Below are 20,698 nucleotides of genomic sequence, written 5' to 3'. Positions count from 1 at the left end.
AGGAACCCAACACAAAGCTCTGGCAGTGGGGTGAGCGTTTGTGTGACGTGACGCGCCCGCAAAGGAACCATTTGCAGGACATGCTGCTCCTACCTCCTGCCTTGAGAATCTTAGCAGACGAGGTTCCCTGCAGGGCACCGCATTTCAAGAAAGATGTGGAGAAATTGGAGAGGGTCCAGAGAAGAGCAACAAGAATGATTAAAGGTCTTGAGAACATGACCTATGAAGGAAGGCTGAAGGAATTGGGTTTGTTTAGTTTGGAAAAGAGAAGACTGAGAGGGGACATGATAGCAGTTTTCAGGTATCTAAAAGGGTGTCATCAGGAGGAGGGAGAAAACTTGTTCACCTTAGCCTCCAATGATAGAACAAGAAGCAATGGGCTTAAACTGCAGCAAGGGAGATTTAGGTTGGACATTAGGAAAAAGTTCCTAACTGTCAGGGTAGTTAAACACTGGAATAGATTGCCTAGGGAAGTTGTGGAATCTCCATCTCTGGAGATATTTAAGAGTAGGTTAGATAAATGTCTATCAGGGATGGTCTAGACAGTATTTGGTCCTGCCATGATGGCAGGGGACTGGACTCGATGACCTCTCGAGGTCCCTTCCAGTCCTAGAGTCTATGAGTCTATGAGAGCCAGCTGGTGTTTGAGCCATTTCTGGGGATGTTCTGCTGGGGCAGCTCTGTGCCAGAAAAGGCTTTTTCTTTTTTGTTTTAAGTAAGTGATTTGTGCAGGTTTTTGATGTCACTGCGGTTTTCTCCCTTGGCGGCTGAAACCTGCTTCACTCATCCATTCTGCAGTTGCATCCCAAAGCTGCCAGCAGGAAAGCAAGGATGCATGGGTAGGTGTAATAAAGGAACTGATTGCAAGCAGCGGGTCACCATCTATGTTTGTTGGTCTGATTCATTCCGTAAAGTAGAGCTGGGGAGTGTATGTGGTTATTTTCCTTCCTTTGTAATCCTTCCGGGTCCTCGTGTGAGTTAATAAGAGCAGCACAGTCAGTGTCAATTTCACACAGATGTTACAAACGGAATCACTATGTTGTGAAACAAGTTGCCTACAATTTGAAACACTCATAGTGATTTCTTGGCTTTGCTAAGCAGTCATTTGATTTTGTTCTTGAGTTATAATATTTTTCAGTGTATGATTTGAAAGATAGACCATGTGTGGGGCAGTCTGTACAGCACCTAGCACAGTGGGGTCATGGTCCGTGACTAGGATTCCTAGATGCTACCACAATACAAATAATAAATAATGTATTGGGATAAGCTGAGAAATACTCAACATAGAACTATCCTCACCGCCTTTACAGAAGTCATAGCACAATGTTAATAAGATTTGGTATGCCCAAGGGATTAATTACGCATGCAAACACACACACACACACCCAGGGAAAGATGAGCTTCAACACAAATAGAAACCTAAACAACATTAACCCTCTGAAAGTGCATTCAAGTGCAATGTTCAAATACTTCAGATGACAGATTGTAAATGCTACTGCATCTAGAAGTTAAGCAGCAATGAATTAGTTTCAGCGTCAGAAATATGTTCCCCATCAGTCTATTTCTAAGAGGTTGATGTTTGGATCTACAAATCAGTAGATCCTAAATCCTCTGTACTACTTCATTTTGCAAAGTGTCTTTCATACAAATTGCATCGTAAGATGTTTTATGGCATTAATACAATTACAGAGTTGAATAATACATAATGGCATAGGGCGAGAGAGAGATGCAATGGTCCAGACAAGATTATTCTCGCCAGCTGAGATTTGAAATGAGAAGAAGAATCAATGCAGTAGAGAGAAGCAGAGCAGCTGTTCCAGGTGTAAGGAGCTGCAGTGGAGAAGGCTCTTGCATGCCTAGTGTGATTGTGTGAATGGATGGGACCTGTGCTCGATAAGGGGAGAGGTTGCTGCAAGCCCAGGATTAACTGAGGGCATTGACTGATTTTTGAGCATGCTGAAGTGTGGTAGGTGTGTCACAGGGACAAATGAAGAGATTGCACTTGTCCTGAAGAGCTTGTGTCATGTCTGCTTTCTACTGCAACAAGTAAGGGCTGTAAACAGACAAAAGGGAGAGACAGCATGGCCTAGTGGATAGGGCCACGGGAGACCTAGTTTCTGTTCCTGGCTCTGCCACAGACCTGCTGCGTGACCTCGGGCAAATCACCTATCCCCTCTTTGCTTCTCTTTCCCCTTCCACTCTGTCTGTCCCTCTCTAGAATGGGGCAGGGATTGGCTCATACTGTGCATCTCTACCGTGCCTAGCACAGTGGACTCTCTAGAGGCTGCGCTAAACCAAATAACAGTGCCAAGAGCCAGCCTTTATTTTAAAAACCTAAAGGCAGCTTGTGTCAGGCCAGTCTGATACGGAGTTATTTACAGCCAACTCCTTTGCTATTGCAGTCACGTGACCCTATGAGGATTGGGGTAGGTTCAGTAGCTCCTACCTTCTTATCAGAGCCGCTTGTTGGGCTACAGTGAGTGATGTTGGAATGCCAGCAGCATCCATTACATGCCTTTAAAATCAAAAGTTCCCAGCCACATTCCAGTGAGATCCTATGGTGAGTCTCCTGCATAGGGCATTCTGCTGTGAATCTGAGCGTGCTCACTGCGCTTGAGAATTCTCATGTAATGATGGGCTTTAATGAAGGGCTAATTGCTAATTTGGCTGCATTTGGAGTGTCTGTGCTTGCAGACGATGACCGGTGGCTATGTTGGCCTGGTTGATAACTCTTCCCCTCTTCATCTATTAGATTAACATTTGAGAGAGAGAAAGGCTGGAGCCTATGGTTTTCCTCACTGTCTGAGTGCGCGTCTGATTCAAGCCTCAGTCACACCAAAGCAGGAAGGGATGTTTGCAGAATAAGGAACTATTTCATTTTTAAAAAGCCAAAACAAATTATTGGAAAAGGACCCTGGGCTGGATTCTATCTTGCACAGTTGAGAATGGAGCACGGCCGGACGCAGTACTGGAGACAGGAGAGCAATATTGCAAAGCATGGTCTCTTGTGGAGTTTTTATAGGGGTCGATCTGCTCCTCTGTGTGGGCTCAAGTCTAACACTGACGCTGAAATGGTTGCTAATTGGAAGAACTTAGAAATGTCATTTCTAAGGTTGAGCTGGTGGATGAGAGGCAGCAGAACTAACTGCCTCATGGAGGTGGGGTGATCTGCATTCTCCAAGGCCAACTTGGGCTCTCATTATGGAAGCAGAGGTCAGGATCACTGTGCAGGCAGAGTGCTGAACCCAAGATACAGGTCTAGCGAGCTCCTGTTGCTCTTCCAGGTGATATTGTAGCAGCACGGAGACTAAAGGAGGTGGAGTCTAGCGATCCTCTGCCAGGTAGGGGCTTGCTGTGATGTGTATAGGGACATGGCCAATACACATATGCGCGCCCTCAGTGTCATGTGTTCATGGTGGGCCTTCTGCTGCCTTAATCCCTCCTCAGCGAGGCGGGGTCATGGGTAGAGAAGGGGAGGGAGAGGAGAACAGGGAGGTGTTTTAAAATCTCCCAAATCCAATGTTGTTTTTTTAAAAAAAATATTTTACTTGCAAACTGAGATGCTTGTGTGGGCGGTGGGGTGAGGTGGGGAAGAGAGGCCCCAATTCAAACCAAGACCATTTTAGATAATACCTGGGGCCATGTCTACATCTAAAATTTTGCAGCGCTGGTTGTTACAGCTGTATTAGTACAGCTGTATAGGGCCAGCGCTGCAGAGTGGCCACACTTACAGCAACCAGCGCTGCAAGTGGTATTAGATGTGGCCACACTGCAGCGCTGTTGGGCGGCTTCAAGGGAGGTTCGGGAACGCGAGAGCAAACCGCGGCGAAGCTGGTCTCCTTTCCCGGTTTGCTCTCTCGTTCCTCGAACCCCCGAACAAGCAGGTCTCCTTCCCTGCGGTTTGCTGGGTGGTTCGGGGAACGCGAGAGCAAACCCGGGAAAGGAGACCAGCTTCGCCGCGGTTTGCTCTCGCGTTCCCCGAGCAAGCAGGTCTCCTTCCCTGCGGTTTGCAGGGTGGTTCCGGGAACGCGAGAGCAAACCGCGGCGAAGCTGGTCTCCTTCTCCGGTTTGCTCTCGCGTTCCCCGAACCCCGAGCAAGCAGGTCTCCTTCCCTGAGGTTTGCTGGGTGGTTCCGGGAACGCGAGAGCAAACCGGGAAAGGAGACCAGTTTCGCCGCGGTTTGCTCTCGCGTTCCCCGAACAAGCAGGTCTCCTTCCCTGCAGTTTGCAGGGTGGTTCCGGGAAACGCGAGAGCAAACCGCGGCGAAGCTGGTCTCCTTTCCCGGGTTTGCTCTCGCGTTCCCGGAACCACCCAGCAAACCTCAGGGAAGGAGACCTGCTTGCTCGGGGTTCGGGGAACGCGAGAGCAAACCGCGGCGAAGCTGGTCTCCTTTCCCGGTTTGCTCTCGCGTTCCCGGAACCACCCAGCAAACCTCAGGGAAGGAGACCTGCTTGCTCGGGGTTCGGGGAACGCGAGAGCAAGCCGGGGAAGGAGACCAGCTTGATTACCAGAGGCTTCCTCAGGTATGCTGGGATACCTGCTTATTCCACGGAGGTCAAGAAAAGCGCTGGTAAGCGTCTATACTTGATTACCAGCGCTGGATCACCAGCGCTGGATCCTCTACACCCGAGACAAAACGGGAGTACGGCCAGCGCTGCAAACAGGGAGTTGCAGCGCTGGTGGTGCCCTGCAGATGTGTACACCTCCTAAGTTGCAGCGCTGTAACTCCCTCACCAGCGCTGCAACTTTCTGATGTAGACAAGCCCTGGAAGTATTTCCTAACGATGCAGCTGTCAGACCACAAGAGTCTACCAAGGGAGGGGTGAAAGCCACATCATTGGAGCTGTTTGCAACTGGACAAGATAAGTATTTCTGTAAATACCCTAAGGAACCGTCCTGCTTCAGCTGAGGGATGTTCCAGATGACTCAGCAGGTCTCTGATTCCCCTGAATTGGCGTGTGACTGTCCCTGATAGTCTGCTCAGGCTTTCACCCTCTAAGGCAGAGGTCTGAATAGGGCAGAGCGCATGCATTAATACCACTGCCCAGCAAAAGCGTTTACTTCACCCACGGCAACTTGGGCCCAGATACTCTTTCTATTGTAAGCTACAAGGAGTTTTGCTGTAGATTTCAAGAGCCGAAGGATCAAGCTTTTAAGGAGCAGGTGACAGGAACACAAACTATCATTTGTTTACAAGCCCCATCTTTAAAGGCAAAAACAGCCTCCTTATGCCTCAGCTCCGTTAGGGCAGGGCTGCGCAGCCTGAACGGTCAGCTGATGTGCAGTATAGAACTATGGTAACACACTGGACATCTCAGCTTTCCACACAGAAAGGGAGCGAGGCTGCATTTACAGCCTGGCTTTGGCTGGAGGAGAAATCTGACCGTTTAAGGACATACAGTGCTGTGTGCTTATGAGATCGTGACTCATTCTGGCCACCTGAGCCAAAATATCAAATGAGCCACCTGAGACGTTAAGTGCTAACCCTGCCCAGGTGGGGCGATACAGACGTGAGTGCTCATTACCAGCTGGCCGTTTGGTGGCTTTTGTGAAATGAGTTGATGATCTCAAGCCTGTTTCAAGCGCACAGGTGTTCATGGTACCAAACTAGCTGTCACAACAGACACATCGGCAGCCGAGCGGAGAGACGAAATCTGTGCTGGCCCTGTGTTCACATAGATGTGCTTCCAGGATAAACTCTCAATCCAGCACCTTTCGCTGGTACTGACGTTCACTTAGGCAACAATAAAACTGCCCTCAGCCTCAGCCCAGATTCCTCTCTCTCACGTGCGTAAAAATAATGAAATGATACAGCTTAGGTTCCCTTCCTGTACAATGCACATCCAAGCAGTCAGAGAAATGTGGAGAGCCAGTAGGAGGCAAGAAGGTGTCACACGATGACTCCCAGGAACCGGCTTATTCAACTAGATCAAAACTCAAGCCCCCAAATTTACAATGCACCTTTGGTATCAGGCCCCACTTTACCGCTGTGGCCTTTCTAAAGTGGCCATCATTGTGGCATCTAGACACTACAGTCAAGTCACTATACTGGATGGGTGCCTGCCACATTAGTATCAAACTTCTTGTTCCAGAACAAAGTCTGTAAGTCTCTGCAAGAGCAGTGTTCTAAAACGAGAGGGAGATTAGGGAGTGGGGAAGGGGGCCAGGTCACACTGAAGATCTGCATTTTCATAGGGAGTGCACTTGTAATAAAAAGCAATCCAGCCTGGTCATGTTTGTTATCCAGTCCCCATCGGTCTTTGTTCTTGATCCAACGTAAGCCCAAATAATTCCTGCAGTGTTTGGATAAGAGAAACCAACTCCATCAAAGTTCTGGCACCATTTCTGACTCCGTTTCCAGAGCCGAACTGTCTAGCCTGAGCCTCTGTAACATAGTCGGCCTGAGCTCAGACTGCAGTGCAAATTGGAGCCTTTGGCGTAACGGTGCTCCTTTGCTGAGAACAGTCCTGTCTGGAAAGCCAGGCGCCCATAACCATCAGCTGGTGAGTAACGTCTGTCCCAAGCCCGGATAGCCAGGAATGTAATAGTGTGGGCTTCTTCCCACCCCCTCCAAAAAAAGGGGGCTTTGGCCTAGATCTTCAAAGCTATTTAGGCATCACATTCCTGTTGATTTCAGTGGGTGTTAGGTGCCTACATACCAAGGCCATCCAGAAGGGGAGACAATTGGAGCAATTTGCCCTGGGCCCCGCAGGGGCCCCGCGAGTCCTGGCCGAGAATCTCTACCTTGGTCAGAGGCACCTTTTTAATATTTACTCACCCAGTGGCTGTTCTGGTCTTTGGGGGCACTTCAGCAGTGGGCCCTTCGCTCGCCCTGGGTCTTTGGTGGCACTTCAGCAGAGGGCCCTTCGCTCGCTCCGGGTCTTTTGGCAGCACTTCGGCGGCGGGGCCCTTCACTCGCTCCGGGTCTTCGGCGGCACTTCGGCGGCGGGCCCTTCGCTCACTCCGGGTCTTTGGCGGCGCTTCGGCGGCGGGCCCCTTCGCTCGCTCCGGGTCTTCGGCGGCACTTTGGCAGCGGGCCCTTCGCTCACTCCGGGTCTTTGACGGCACTTTGGCGGCGGGCCCTTTGCTCACTTTGGGTCTTTGGCGGCGCTTCGGCGGCGAGCCCTTCGCTCACTTTGGGTCTTTGGCGGCGCTTCGGCGGCGGGGCCTTCGCTCGCTCTGGGTCTTCGGCAGCACTTCGGCAGCGGGGCCCTTCGCTCACTCCGGGTCTTTTGGCAGCACTTCGGCGGCGGGGCCCTTCACTCGCTCCGGGTCTTCGGCAGCACTTCGGCAGCGGGGCCCTTCGCTCACTCCGGGTCTTTTGGCAGCGCTTCGGCGGCGGGGCCCTTCACTCGCTCCGGGTCTTCGGCGGCACTTCGGCGGCGGGGCCCTTCGCTCGCTCCGGGTCTTCGGCGGCGCTTCGGTGGCGGGGCCCTTCGCTCACTCCGGGTCTTCGGCGGCACTTCGGCAGCAGGCCCTTCACTCGCTCCAGGTCTTTGCCGGCGCTTCGGCGGTGGGCCCTTCAGTGCTGCTGAAGACACAGAGCGGGTGAAGGGCCCTGCCGCCGCTGCCGCCGAAGACTAGGAGCACCGCCAGGTGAGTACAAGCACCGCAGCTCCCCCACTTTGCCCCAGGCCCCCTGACTCCTCTGGGAAGCCCTGCTACGTGCCTTTGATCTTGGCCTCGATGTGAATGGCAGGGTGGGATTTCATATTCACTGTGTCTCAATGAGTCCAGATCAAGTCTACTCAGTCTGCTAGTCAAAAGATGTTTTTCTGACTACAAGCCTGATGAACTCAGCCTGGGCTCTGACTGCCAAGCTAGGTGAAAGTGAAGCTGCAGGTCAAAGTAAACCCAGTTTCACCTGCACAAATCCTAATTGTTTTCAGGTTAGGCCCTCAGTGAGACCTGCACAAACCCTCAGTCTGCATATGGAGCCCAGCGAGGTGAAGTTGGGGGGCTGGCAGCTAAGAAGAAAACAAAAAACCCTCAGCTGTTCACTTGCAGAGAGAGCAGATTTGATCTGGAATCAGTGAATATTGGCTAGGGAACCAGATTATGCTAGTTGTTGAGGAGAGAGCATGTGGCCTAGGTGACATTGAGCAAGTTGCTTCACCCCTCTGTACCTCAGTTTCCCAACTGTAAAATGGTGTTGCTCATAGTGACCTCCTTTGTCAAACACCTTGAGATTGACCGATGGAAAACTCTGTATAAGAGCTGGGGGTTATCGCTGTTGTTATTAGAGTCACTTTCCAGGTCTGAAGCACATTTAAAGTACCACATAGCCAGCCCCTATCATCTGGGGCTAGACTCTGTGCTTGTCTATGGAAGACTCAAGTTCAAGAGAGACCTTGCCTCTTTCCTGCGTCGCTCAGGAGCTGTGTCTGATCAGAAACAGACTCCCTTCAGATTGCAAGCTGTGCGGGACCCTGAGCGGCAAGTTAGCTGCATTGCCCTAAATCCTGTATAGCAGCTACTCCTGGAGCAGTGGTACTGCTTTGCAGGGGCTACCTTATCTTGATCATTTGGCGTGTAACTGCAGCTGCTGTTGGCTAGGGAGAGGGAGTAGCAGGAGGCAGGAAGGGAGGGGAGAGGTCTGAAGGGAGTGTGCAGGTCTGGCCTGCATGAGCACTTGGCAGTGTGGCTAAAGAGAACGCTGCGGAGTGGCTAGCCCTTGTCAGGAAAAGGTACATCTCAAGAGAATTCTCTGGCGAGATCAATAAATTGGGGTGGTGGCTGTATGGATTGAGGCAGACGCGTGTTTAAGTCTGAGAAAAACAGAAATCTTGGCCTCTCTAAAAGGGTCATCACCCTGGATTATTTTGCCTTTCCTGGCTGTTTACATGTGTGCATTAGCAGCCAGGGTGGAGAGGGGGCAGTTTGTGAAAGTTAAGTTAGACGTCAAATATGTGTAGGTTTGGCCCAGCCCCAGTATAACCCGAGCTCTGAGAACTCTGCTGGGAAGTGGATTCCCACGACTACAGCTGGACCTAGAATATCATCTCTCTGGGGCAGGGACGGGTCTGTGTGGCGCTGGGCTTGGGTGCTGCTGGAATTCAGATAATGCCAAGGGACAAAGGCACAGTGTGAACAAACAGCCACAACTCTCCTGTATTTACTCCACACTGCAGCGGTGCCTGCTTATGTCAAGAGTGAGCTGGGATCCTGCAGCTCTGCAGGTATTCAGAGCCAAAGGCCCATGGTTTAAAGGTGCCTGAAGATGCCTTGTGGGATTTCCAAAGCACCTAGATGTTACCTGTGTCTTCAGGCACCTAAATACCTTTAAAACACTGGCTCTAAATCCTCGCCTGGTGACCTTGGGCCCCAGTGGTACTTGTGGACCTAGGACCACTAGAAGTTCAATCGGAGCTCAGCCTCTCCCCCTGCCCCCATCAGAAGGGACTCAGAACCCAGGGCACCTACACCAGCCTGACTTCAGTCACTGAGGCTCCTTTCATGTTGGAGGTGGGGAACGGGGAGGTGGCTTTGTTGTAGGCTAGGTAATTGTTGTGCCTGGGGCTGACACAGCTGGTTAAGGGAGCCCAACAAAATGGCAACGGTGTTCAGAATCTCTCTGAGGCCAGGATTGGGAGGCTCTGACTCAAACAGCACAGAGACCAGCAGCCTGGAAAAAAGCCCAATGAATCCAGTGCCTTTCGCTCTAGCCTGGAAGCCTACACGTGGGCAAAGACCTGGGCCATCAGAGACTCAGGTTCTTTCTAAGGGATATGAGCCGGAAGTGTTGACCCTGAGCGTCTCTCCCGGGGAGTGCTTTCCCTTGTGCAGGTGTTGCTGCTTTATGGAAAAGGACTGAGATTCTTTTGAACAAAATGTCCAATCACAACTGTTCATCTGCCTGTTCGAAAGGAGAACTGTGCCCAGCCTTGTGCTGCCACGGGAGGAAGACCTGGCTTTGGAAGAGATCCCTTTTGTTTTGTACCTTGGGCAGATGAGTCACCTGGAAGGGAGAGGTGACATGCTGCAGCACACAGCGCTCCCCCACTTCTCCACAGAGCAGTGCAAGCATTTCACTAGCCTGTAACATGGCTACCTACTGATCACTAGCAGTCCCTAGTAGACAGAATAGCACTGTGGACTCACTGTACCCTCCATCTGTGAATCTCAAAGTGCTCCATAGCCCTCTGGGGGGTGATACCTCCATTTTACATATGTGGCAAGCTACATTACAGAGACATGGTGACTTGCCCAAATTCACTGGCACAACTGGGAATAGAACACAGGAGTCCTATTTCCAGTCCTCTGTGCTAATCATAGACTCTCTCGGAGCGCTCTGGTGGCTGGGAGAGGAAGAGGTACCATTTTGCTGCCAGATGGGATTTTTGTCACTATTTGTGCATTCCCCAAGGTTTATAAGACTTTGATTTAAAACCAAGTTCCAGATGTGTAAGCCTTCCTTGGCCCCAGTGTTTCCATGGCAATGGTGATGTCATCAAGTGGCAATGTGAAAGGTCAACAGCTGACCTCTAAGCTTTGGAAGCAATGTGTTGAAAAAGTTTCCATTTACGTGAAAACCATGAACAGAAGTAAAATAGTGAAACATAAACCAGAGCAGGATTTTTAAAACACTACATGGCTATAGTGGAGATGTAAGCGTAATAGGTCGCGTCCCACTTTAAGCAACTAGAGAGTCAAAATACAGCAGGATCTTGCTTATCCAAACAGCTTGGCCAACGTCACCAAATTTGTTTGGCTAACTGGGAGTCAGTGACCAGGGCAAGGTGTGACGAAGTGGGGGGTTTTTCTTGGGGTTTTCTGTCTTTTCCAGGGTTTGCACGCACAGGGGATGGGACTCAATGTACCTGGGTGTTACTGGTTTAACGAGATGAGGGAAGAGGGCGTTTGTTGTTACAGAGGACCGGAGAGGGACTCGGGACCCCAGCCCAGGAGACACAACCGGTTCTGGCCAGTGGGAGGACAATGCACTGCAGAGAGAGGACCCCGGTAACCTGACCAGCCGGTTCCAGCCAGAGGAGAGCTGCGAGGAGAGGGGACTCAGGCCTTCCTGTTTACAGTCCTGTTTACCTGGAGAGAAGACAATGGACAGAGGCGGGGCTTGAGGCCAGGGATATCAGAGGCCCAGCTGGGAAGCAGGGGGGCTCTGGTCTGGTGAAGGGAAGCAGGCAGAGCCCACCTGGATGCAGGGAGACTGGGATGTGCTGTTATTGTGAGAGGCCAGGCCTGAGGCCCTGAGAGTTTCCTGTGCTGTGTTCAACTCTCAATAAACCCTCCTGTTTTATACTGGCTGAGAGTGACTCTGGTCTAGAGAACAGGGTTGCATCAGCCCCTTCAGGGGTGAAGAGGCCCAGGGGGTCCAGAGTCCATGGACTCCCGGAAGGGGCCCACAGCAGAGACAGATGTGCTAAGGCAGAGAGGTGCGGCTCCAGGAGGTGGAGGGGCCTGACCCCAAGAGAGAGTGGACCCCCGAGAAGGGCTGTCTCACTAAAAGGGGCACCCCTCACGGACCGCACAGGGCCAAGAGTGGGCACAATCCGTAAGTCCGTGACACAAGGAGACATGTTAGCAGTTACAGGGGGTTCAGACGCTGACAGTCTGGGCGTGTAAGAACTTTTATTTTAACAGTAGCTTTTAAAAAAAGGTCCTGCCCCATTCCATGATAGATTCAACACTCACACATGGGACATTTCCAGACTTCATTGCAGGCAGACTGGAAAATCCAGATGCAACTGTTCCTGGTGAAAGTGAAAAGTATTAGCTGATGGAATTTACATCTGTGTGTGAGTGTGAGAAAAGGGAAGTCTTGAGCCACTTGGGATGGAAAAAAAAATGCTGTGCACTGGATTTCTGGGCCCACCTGGTATCGCCTCACACAGGCAGAGCCCATTAGCTTGATGGTTGTGCTCACCTGGACGTGGGTGCTGAGTATAGCCTGTGAGAGGGTAACCTAACGCCGATGTCTATACCCAGCTGGAATTGATGTTCGAATACAGCCACTCAGAGAAGAACCCAACTGGTCCCTGAAGTGGACTTTAAGCTACCTGCTCAAACACATTTTTCCATCCACCTCCTAACGCTGTGATTTTGCTGCATTGTTGACACTTAGCTGAGCTTTAAACTGTGGCTTGTGGCCAACCCAGTCTTAGGCTCATGTCTTTCATCATGTTACACGACACTGGAGCTTTCTCAGGTCAGCCATTGGGATGATGTGGATCTGGTCCAGCCATGGCTAGTCATACCCCCATCCCCAACAGCTGTTGCTGCTACAGCAGATGTAAGGATATCTACTGCGAGTCACTGAGGGAAATATCAGCCTTCCAAGGGGAGCAGTGGGGGGCAAAAAAACCTAGCTGGCTTCCAGACTGACCTTGGTAAGTTCATGGAGAGGATGGTATGATGAAACTGCCTACAATGGCATGTCACCAATCTTCAATGGCCAGCAGCAAATATCTCCAACAGCTGGGAATGGGACACTGGATGGGGAGGGCTCTGAGTTACTACAGTAAATTCTTTCCCTGGTGTCTGGCTGGTGGGTCTTGCCCACATGCTCAGGGTCTAACTGATCACCATATTTGGGGGTCGAGAAGGAGGTTTAAACAAGATTAAATGGTGGATTCTCTGTAACTTTGAGTCTTTAAATGGTGATTTGAGGACTTCAGTAACTCAGCCAGAGATTATGGGCCTGCTACAGGAGTGGGTGGGGGAGGTTCTGTGGCCTGCAATGTGCAGGAGGTCAGACTAGATGATCGTGATGGTCCCATGATCTGACCTTGAAGTCTATGAGTCTAATTGCACCAAGTTGCAAAACACTTCAGCAACAGGCACAGAAAGAGAGAGAGAGAGAGAGAGAGAGACAGAAGCTGCAGCAAACAGCATAGAGAACTTCTCAAGACCTGTAAAATATTTAGGCCAACGAACTGGGGAGGTTTCCCTTTCAAGGCTGTAAAACAACAACAAAAATGGAGCAAAGCCAGTTACTTAAAAGTTAGAAAAATATCAGTACAGACCTGTTACCTTCTGGCAACTGTAGTTAAAATCATAGATCTGCCAATGATTTTTTAATGTGCTTGTGAACTACTTGCCCTGCTGTGAAAGGCCCATTAGTGAAAGCTTGTGTTCCATCATATCCCATGTGATTCCATATGCCATCTTGCCCATCTCTGGGCCTGGGTCGGGGAGAATGTGGTGCTCAACTTGCACATGGACAAGAGTTAATATCTTGTGCAAACAAAGCCAACGGCTGCTTTTCCCACTGCTGATAATTACTATAGTCAATATTTATGCATATCTGAAAAGTACCAGCCCGTGACTGATCTGAGTCGTGTAAGTATGCACATGAGTTTCTGGCGAGGTATCAGTGAAAAGAAAATAATTTCCACCAAGAAACAGAGGAGTCAACAAATTCGTGATTGGTGTTGCCATGGCTTATTGCAGGTTAATATCACTGCTCTACCGCCAAAATGCTTCTGAAATAAATGTAGTCCAACTTAACTAATTCTGGGTCACTGAGAATGAAAATGATGCTTAAAATTGTTGATTGGTTCTAGTTTTCAAGATGTGCTATTGGGTCAGTATATACGACCCTTGACTTGGGAATGGCAGAGGATAAGTGAGTTATAAAGGGAAGGGATCTCAATTTAAACCAGAAATGACTAAAATACATCTTTGACTTGATCTATGAATAAATCTATGACTGGGTTTGGACAGTACTTGCTTTTTAGGCAAAACAATGAATGATGCAATCTGAAGCTGGTATTGCGTCATACATGATATGAATTGCATCATGTTATTCCTAGAAGTCATGGATGATGCAGTCATAACGAAGCTTACACCACTCTGCTGAACAAATTGCCCTATATCAGCTCTAGAAATCATACAGTGCCGTGCTCTCTAATTTGTCAGTGTTTGATTTTGCAAAGGGACACATTTCTGTTTAGCCAAAGTGAGCAGAGATGCCTCGTACTTGTGTGAACAGTGCAGATAACTTCTGCAATGTTTGTGGTGAAGTGACTTTTGCATCACAAAAGCGCAGTATAACCACTATGGTTAAGAAAGCCTATCACTTTTATTTTGGCTGCAAAATTGGAGATCAGGACAAGAGGTGGGCCCCACACATATGCTGCAACACTTGTGCAACAAATCTTCGCCAGTGGTTGAACAGGAAAAGGAAATCTATGCCTTTTGCAGTGCCAATGATTTGGAGAGAGCCAACAGATCATACCAGCAATTGTTACTTCTGCATGGTGCCTCCAGCTGAGAAAGGTGTGTCAAAGAAGAAAAAGTGGACTGTGTATTATCCAAACATTCCATCAGCTATACGCCCAGTACCCCACGGAGAAGGACTGCCGGTTCCTGATGCACCAGAATCATTCTCACTTGAGTCAGACGAGGAAGAGGAAGAGGATGAAACTTCTGGTCCTGAACCATCAATGTCACAGGACCCACATTTTCTCCCATCCTCTTCCTCTGAACTGCACCTCATAACACAAGGTGAACTGAATGACCTTGTCAGGGATTTGGTACTACCCAAGAGTAAGGCAGAGCTGTTGGGCTCCAGACTAGAGCAGTGGAATCTCCTGGCAGGCTATCGGGGCAAATGGAGCCCATCAATGCTTGCAGACTATTGCTGGACAGTGACAAGAGATGCTCCATTTAATGAATACAAGAGACAAGCCAAGAAGCGCCGAGTAGACACTGAATAGGACTAAACTATGTACATAATAGTTTTTTGCCTTTTGTTTCCTAATACATTTTATTTATTTAACCCTTTTGCTGATTTTTAAAGTGTTACATAAGCAGGACAGGTGAAATATTATCATGTAAAACAACCATAAACACATGAAAAGACCTAGGTTTACAATTTATGATTAAAACTCTACTATCTACACAATATACGTAGACATAAAATGTAAAAACTTAAATATCTTAGAAACAGTAGCCAGTTGTTTGAATTGTCATATTTGAATTCAGCACATCAAAATACATAATAAATATCACATTTTATCTCTGAAGCAGACGACGTCTCAAAAATTGTAGACCAGTGTATTAGGGCTAGTCCCTCTTGCTTAGAGCATTGGAGTGGGAGGCTGGAGTCTGTCCAGGGCTCTGTCAGACTTGCAGTGTGATAATGTGCCAGTCACCATCCAGTTCTTGTCTCAGCTTCCCCATCAGTAAAGCGAGGGTAATTCCCATTTCCTGTGTGGTGTGCTAAGCTTAATCAGGGCTTGTAAATCTCCCTGTGGTTCACAGATGGATGGTTCTGTATTGCAATGACTGGTATGGGGTTCACTCCAGGGCACTGAGTTTCTGAGTAAGATAGTATCATTACTTGTAAGCTCTCTCTAGTTAGGGGTAAACATCAGATCTTCTGTTCTTTCTGCAAGAGCTGCCCCCAGCCAGCTCCTGTGCACAGCCAGGGCAGTTCCAGCATGTACCCATAAGTATTAACTAGCGGGCAACTGAATTATTGTACCCAAATAGTCTTCATATGCCGCTACACTGTCTTTCTCCACCATGGGACATAAACTTTGCCACACGGCAGCAGAGCAGTGGTCTGCCTAGCTTGGTACCATATATTAGCCAGTAGCTAATGGCAGATACTTCAGACTGTGTAATATGCCACTACAATGTCCATTATTATTCCAGGGGTAAGGGAGGATTGGGGAATTGAGCCCAGCTGGTGATCATCATCTTGATTTGAAGCAGGAGAACCGATGGCTCTTAATTTTATCCTGGGTAGCGTAATTACAACTTCTAGGCTGATGGAGTGTCTAGGCAAAGATTTTCGAAAATGACCAGTCTCTTTGGATGCCTCCATGTTTGGGGGCCACTTTACAGTACAGGGGCCTGATTTCCAGACAAGGGAGCTGCTCAGTGCTTTCTGAAGAAGAGATCCATTTAAGGTGTCTCAAATTGGCATCCAAAATTTATAGTTACTTCTGAAAATATTAGTCCAAAAACTGTCTCCCTTTTCTCTCTCAAATATATTGCTTTTGAATTTCATAGAGTCCACCCCTATTATTGAAATAAACAGAAAGGCCTGATGGGCTGCCTTTATTTTTTTATTGTTTTATTTTTAACCAACAGCAGTGCACTTATGTCACCGACACCTCTTAGTGGTACTTCCCCAGATATAAGATACCTGACACGGAGGAGGGAGGACGAGACAACTCTGTATCACTAGGTTCTCACCTCAGCACTTTGTATCTGAACTGTATGGTCTGGCTGCACACTCTTACTGCAAGCTAACGGGCCACCAGGGCATAAAGAGTTTGCTTGAGAGGCTCAGATTGCAGAATAGGGACTGTACAGTATAAATTCCTTGGGGGCAGGGACCGTCTTATACCACTGGCAGCTTTCAATAAATAATGATTCTACACCCAGGCGCAGCTATGGCGGATGTGGGATTGTTCTGGGCCTTTTCCCATACAGCTGGGGTGGCCAGACTGGGACTCCGCAGCCACATGTAGCTCCTTGTATAGGTACCGACTCCGGGGCTGGAGCTACAGACGCCAACTTTTCAATGGGCCGAGGGGTGCTCACTGCTCAACCCCTGGCTCTGCCCCCTACTCCATTCCACCCCTTCCTGCTCCCTCCCCTGAGCCTGCCATGCCTTTGCTTCTTGCCCCCCCAGAGCCTCCTGCACCCCACGAAACAGCTGAGTGGGAGTTGTAGAGAGGGAAGGGGAGGCGCTGATTGTCGGTGCTGCTGGTGCGTGGGAGGCACTGGGAGCAGGTGGGGGAGCTGCTGATGTATTACTGTGGCTCTTTGGCAATGTACATGGGTAAATTCTGGCTCCTTCTCAGGCTCAGATTGGCCACCCCTGCCGTACAGTGAGGACTGGGCTCATGTTGTACTTCACATATTCAAAGCAGTTTACAAACACTGAACAATCAGTCCTCGCAGACCCTTCTGCGCTAAGCAGGTAATGATACTTCCCTGATTCATGGATGGGGAAACAGAGCCGCAGAAAGGTTAAGTGACATGCATAAGGCCACAGAGGGAGCCGGTGGCAGGGCTGGAAATAGAAGCGAGGTCTCCTGAAACCAGTCCTGCATTCTGACCACTAGTCCCTGCTGCCGTAAACACCAACACTATTTGATTGATATCTTTGACCGGTGTCCCCTCTGCAGCTTTCTAAATAAAGTGGCCCTAATGGGTCGGTTTTTTTCAAGGATGTCACTGGAGCTGTAACGGAGCTGAATTATTTAGCCAAGTCCTATGCCTCCTCTTAAGGAAGCTCTGCATCCCCACTCCTCTATTGCACCAACATGCAACGTTCAGAAGAGCTGCTTGGACCTTTGACCCATGTCTAGAAGCGCTGAAGCTGCAGAGCTGCAGAGCTGCAGCTTCGCTACTCTAGCCCTGTAATGGCAAGGGCAAGGGGCTTTTCCATTGCTGTAGTAAATCCACCCTGTTGAGAGAGGGGCACTAGCTGGCCAGAAGAATCCTTCCATCGTCCCTGCAGTGTCTATGCCAGGGCTTAGTTTGGTTTAATTGTGTCTCTCAGTGATGTAGCAGGGTCAACCTGTGTGTCTGGTGTAGACCAGGCCTATGTGTATCTATGTCCACTATTTGCCAGCTATTATCTCCTCATCTCTCTAAGATCCTGGGGCTGGCACGGTTACAACAGCACTGCCTACGCTAGGCACCGCTGGTGAAGCCCCAATGCACAGAGAGATTTTCACTTTCTTGGGTGGGGACACACTAGCTGTGCTGTCCTCTGGAGCAAGATTTCCCTTGACCAGGCAGGTGCCCTAGATCAAAAGACCAGATTAACACAGCTTCCTGCAGCCACAGCACTGTGCCACAGACTGCCAGCTTCGCTGCAGGGATGTGCAGCAAATGGTGCCATAAAAACGTTCCCTGTTGGGAGCGCATGCAGCAGAGAGGAGCAGGGAAGGAATGGGGACTCTGCTCATTGAGACATGACGCTTGGTTAAGAACCAATAGGAGAGAGAACCCCACTTAGCATGTTGTTTACTAAGGGCCATGTGCCTTTTACTAGGGTGTAAACCTATACTGACCACACTCCGACCCTCGCACAATGCTCAGGGTGTGTGACGTGATGGAGACTTTCCAGGGAAGGCAGGTATATCTTCTCTTGGGGGGAGCTTTCTCTGACAGCAAAAAATATGGTGCTTTTCAGAAGTCCTGGGAACGTCTAGCAGAAGGTTAAAAAGTCTCTGTGGTCCTCTTCCAGTGCAGAGCTGCTTCCCGCAGGGAAGGTCTGGCAGAGACTGGGAGCCCTATGCCGAGACCTCCTCTGGTTAGAAGGTTTCAGCTATTGCCTCATCTTCTGTGTCAGGAGAGGTTAGTGACAAATGATCTTTCTCTTGTCTCTTCCCAGTCACTCTGGAACAAATTGAGCATCTTCACCGGAGATTCAAGCAGATAAGTGGGGACCAGCGAACCATCCGGTAGGGTGCTTCTATTTCTGTACCCTTTGTTTAGTGCCCTGGCTGGGTGGTTGTTTATAAACTCGATCCTTTACTGTGCACATGTGCTCTTACTCTGTCTTCCTCTGGGGTTACAGAGCCCTATAGAGCGCTATCTGGGTTATATCACTCCCACCCATTACCAGTGATTGGTTCTTGGAACTGCCCAGAGAGGGAGAAAGTGAGAGTAATCTCTTATGCCAGGAGGAGACCATCTCTGACTCAGAAGGGAACAGATAGCACAGCATAGTGCCAGAACTTGCTATGATGCTGGAAGGAGCATCCCTTTCTTGGAATTAGATTTTCAAACTAAGGTCCTGACCTTTTTCTGGTCACTAAGGATCCCAGGGCATTTTTCACAAGTCGGTGGCCAGGTTGAATCCCAAGCTGGAGAGTTAACTAAGCTCCACTTGTAGTTTCAGCTGCCAGTGGTAACTTTGTCTTTACTTTCTTTCCTAGACTGCTGTGCACTGTCGTTATATGCTGTTAAATATCAGCCCTGTTTCCAGAGGTGGCTGCATTCCTCAGCTGCTAAAGCACTAGGACTGGCTACAAAAAAACTGTGTTGAAACTAGGGCTGTCAAGCGATTAAAAAAATTAATCATGATTAAATCACACAATGAAAAAATTAATTGCTATTAATTGTGGAATTAAGCACACAAACAATAATAGCATACCATTTCTTTAAATATTTTTGGATGTTTTCAACATTTTCAAATATATTGAGTTTAATTGCAACGCAGAATACAAAGTGCACAGTGCTCATTTTATATTTGTCTTTTTAAATATTTGCACTGTACAAAACAAAATAAATAGTAATTTTCAATTCACCTGATACAAGCACTATAGCGCAATCTCTTTATCCTGAAAGTGTAACTTACAAATGTAGATTTTTTTGGTTACATCTACGTTTGTAAGTTACACTTTCAGGATAAAGAGATTGCGCTACAGTGCTTGTATCAGGTGAATTGAAAAATGCTATTTATTTTGTTTATCATTTTTTACAGTGCAAATATTTGTAATAAAATAATAAAGTGAGCACTGTACACTTTGTATTCTGTGTTGTAATTGAAATGGATATATTTGAAAATGTGGAAAAAAAAAAACCGCCAAAATATTTAATACATTTCAATTGGTATTCTATTGTTTAACAGTGTGATTAAAACTGTGATTAATCATGATTCATTTTTTTTAGTTAATCACATCAGTTAACTGCGATTAATCAACAGCCCTAGTTTCCCCAGCACAAAATAGCTTTTTGTCTAAAACGAATGTTAAAAACCCCCTGGAAACTAAAAGCTTTCGGTAAAAAATGTTCAGTTTTACAAAACCAATTTTTTTTCTTTTACCAAAAGTCCCAATTTTTTTGTAAAATTTTTTTTTTTTAACAGCAAGATGTTCTTGTTTTTCAGTTTTGTTTTTCATCAAAAAAGTGAAATAGGTTGATAGGAAATTTTGAACAAAAAAGATGTGTTAATGTGCAGGTACTTTGGCATCAAAAAACCACTGTCTGAATGTTTTGTGGGGTTCTTTGAGGCTGGCTGGTTGACAGTGATGCCAAATTCTAAAAACACGGAGTTATGAGACTACTCCTTCCTTGCATGTGACCTATGACAGTATAAGGAATGTCAAAGCAGTATCAGAGAGAGCAGAGAAAGAACCAGCGGAGGTGACAATGAGAAATCCGGTCTCCATTTCCTGTTGTTGTAACAGGTTCTCTCAGTCCTGTAAGTGACCTTATCCAATGGAGATATTTCGTGCTCATTGCCTGTTCCTGTTGTTAATAAGATTTGACTGTAGTAGGCAATGGTTTTTCTGAGGACGTTTGTTTTACACACACACATCCAGATGTTTATCTCAGAGCGCAGCCACTTATCGTGACTTTGCAAAATGCTGCAAGAAGGCGGAAGAGACTCAGTCACAGTACAGAGAAAAGATATAGTGGCATAAAAGGAACTGGCCTCCCTCTGTTAAGCCTGAAAGGACCTCATTCTTCCTGGATCGCTCTAATTGCTCTTGTTAATGCAGGCCAGGACCTGGCGAGGAGAGGAGGTTTAGAATAATTGACAGCTGCCTGGCGATTTTTGGCCATTCATTACTGTTTCAGGCACCATAAATCTGAGATTATTTTGTAAGTGAAGCAGCGCAGAGGAACTCCTGGTGCCCCTGAGAACACGGTCTGCTGACTAGAGGTGGGGATTTGTATGTGCAATCAGCTTTCATTGGCATTTGAGGCTGCAGAATGCTGGAGGGGAGGCCCTTCAAAGGAAGAGGCATATTTCCCT

General features: G+C 48.2%; 1 protein-coding gene across 1 annotated transcript in view; it reads left to right on the top strand.

The window, feature by feature from the left end:
• Positions 1 to 20,698, top strand: part of TESC (tescalcin) — a 31,688-nt gene that overhangs the window by 3,623 nt on the left and 7,367 nt on the right. The window contains exon 2 of the mRNA XM_050924155.1: positions 18,326 to 18,395. Coding sequence (XP_050780112.1) covers positions 18,326 to 18,395 — 70 coding nt within the window. The remainder of the gene's footprint in view (positions 1 to 18,325; positions 18,396 to 20,698) is intronic.

Source organism: Gopherus flavomarginatus, chromosome 15 (genome assembly GCF_025201925.1).
Source record: "Gopherus flavomarginatus isolate rGopFla2 chromosome 15, rGopFla2.mat.asm, whole genome shotgun sequence".
In the NCBI taxonomy this organism is placed as follows: Eukaryota; Metazoa; Chordata; order Testudines; family Testudinidae; genus Gopherus; species Gopherus flavomarginatus.
This window is presented reverse-complemented; position numbering and strand designations above follow the sequence as displayed.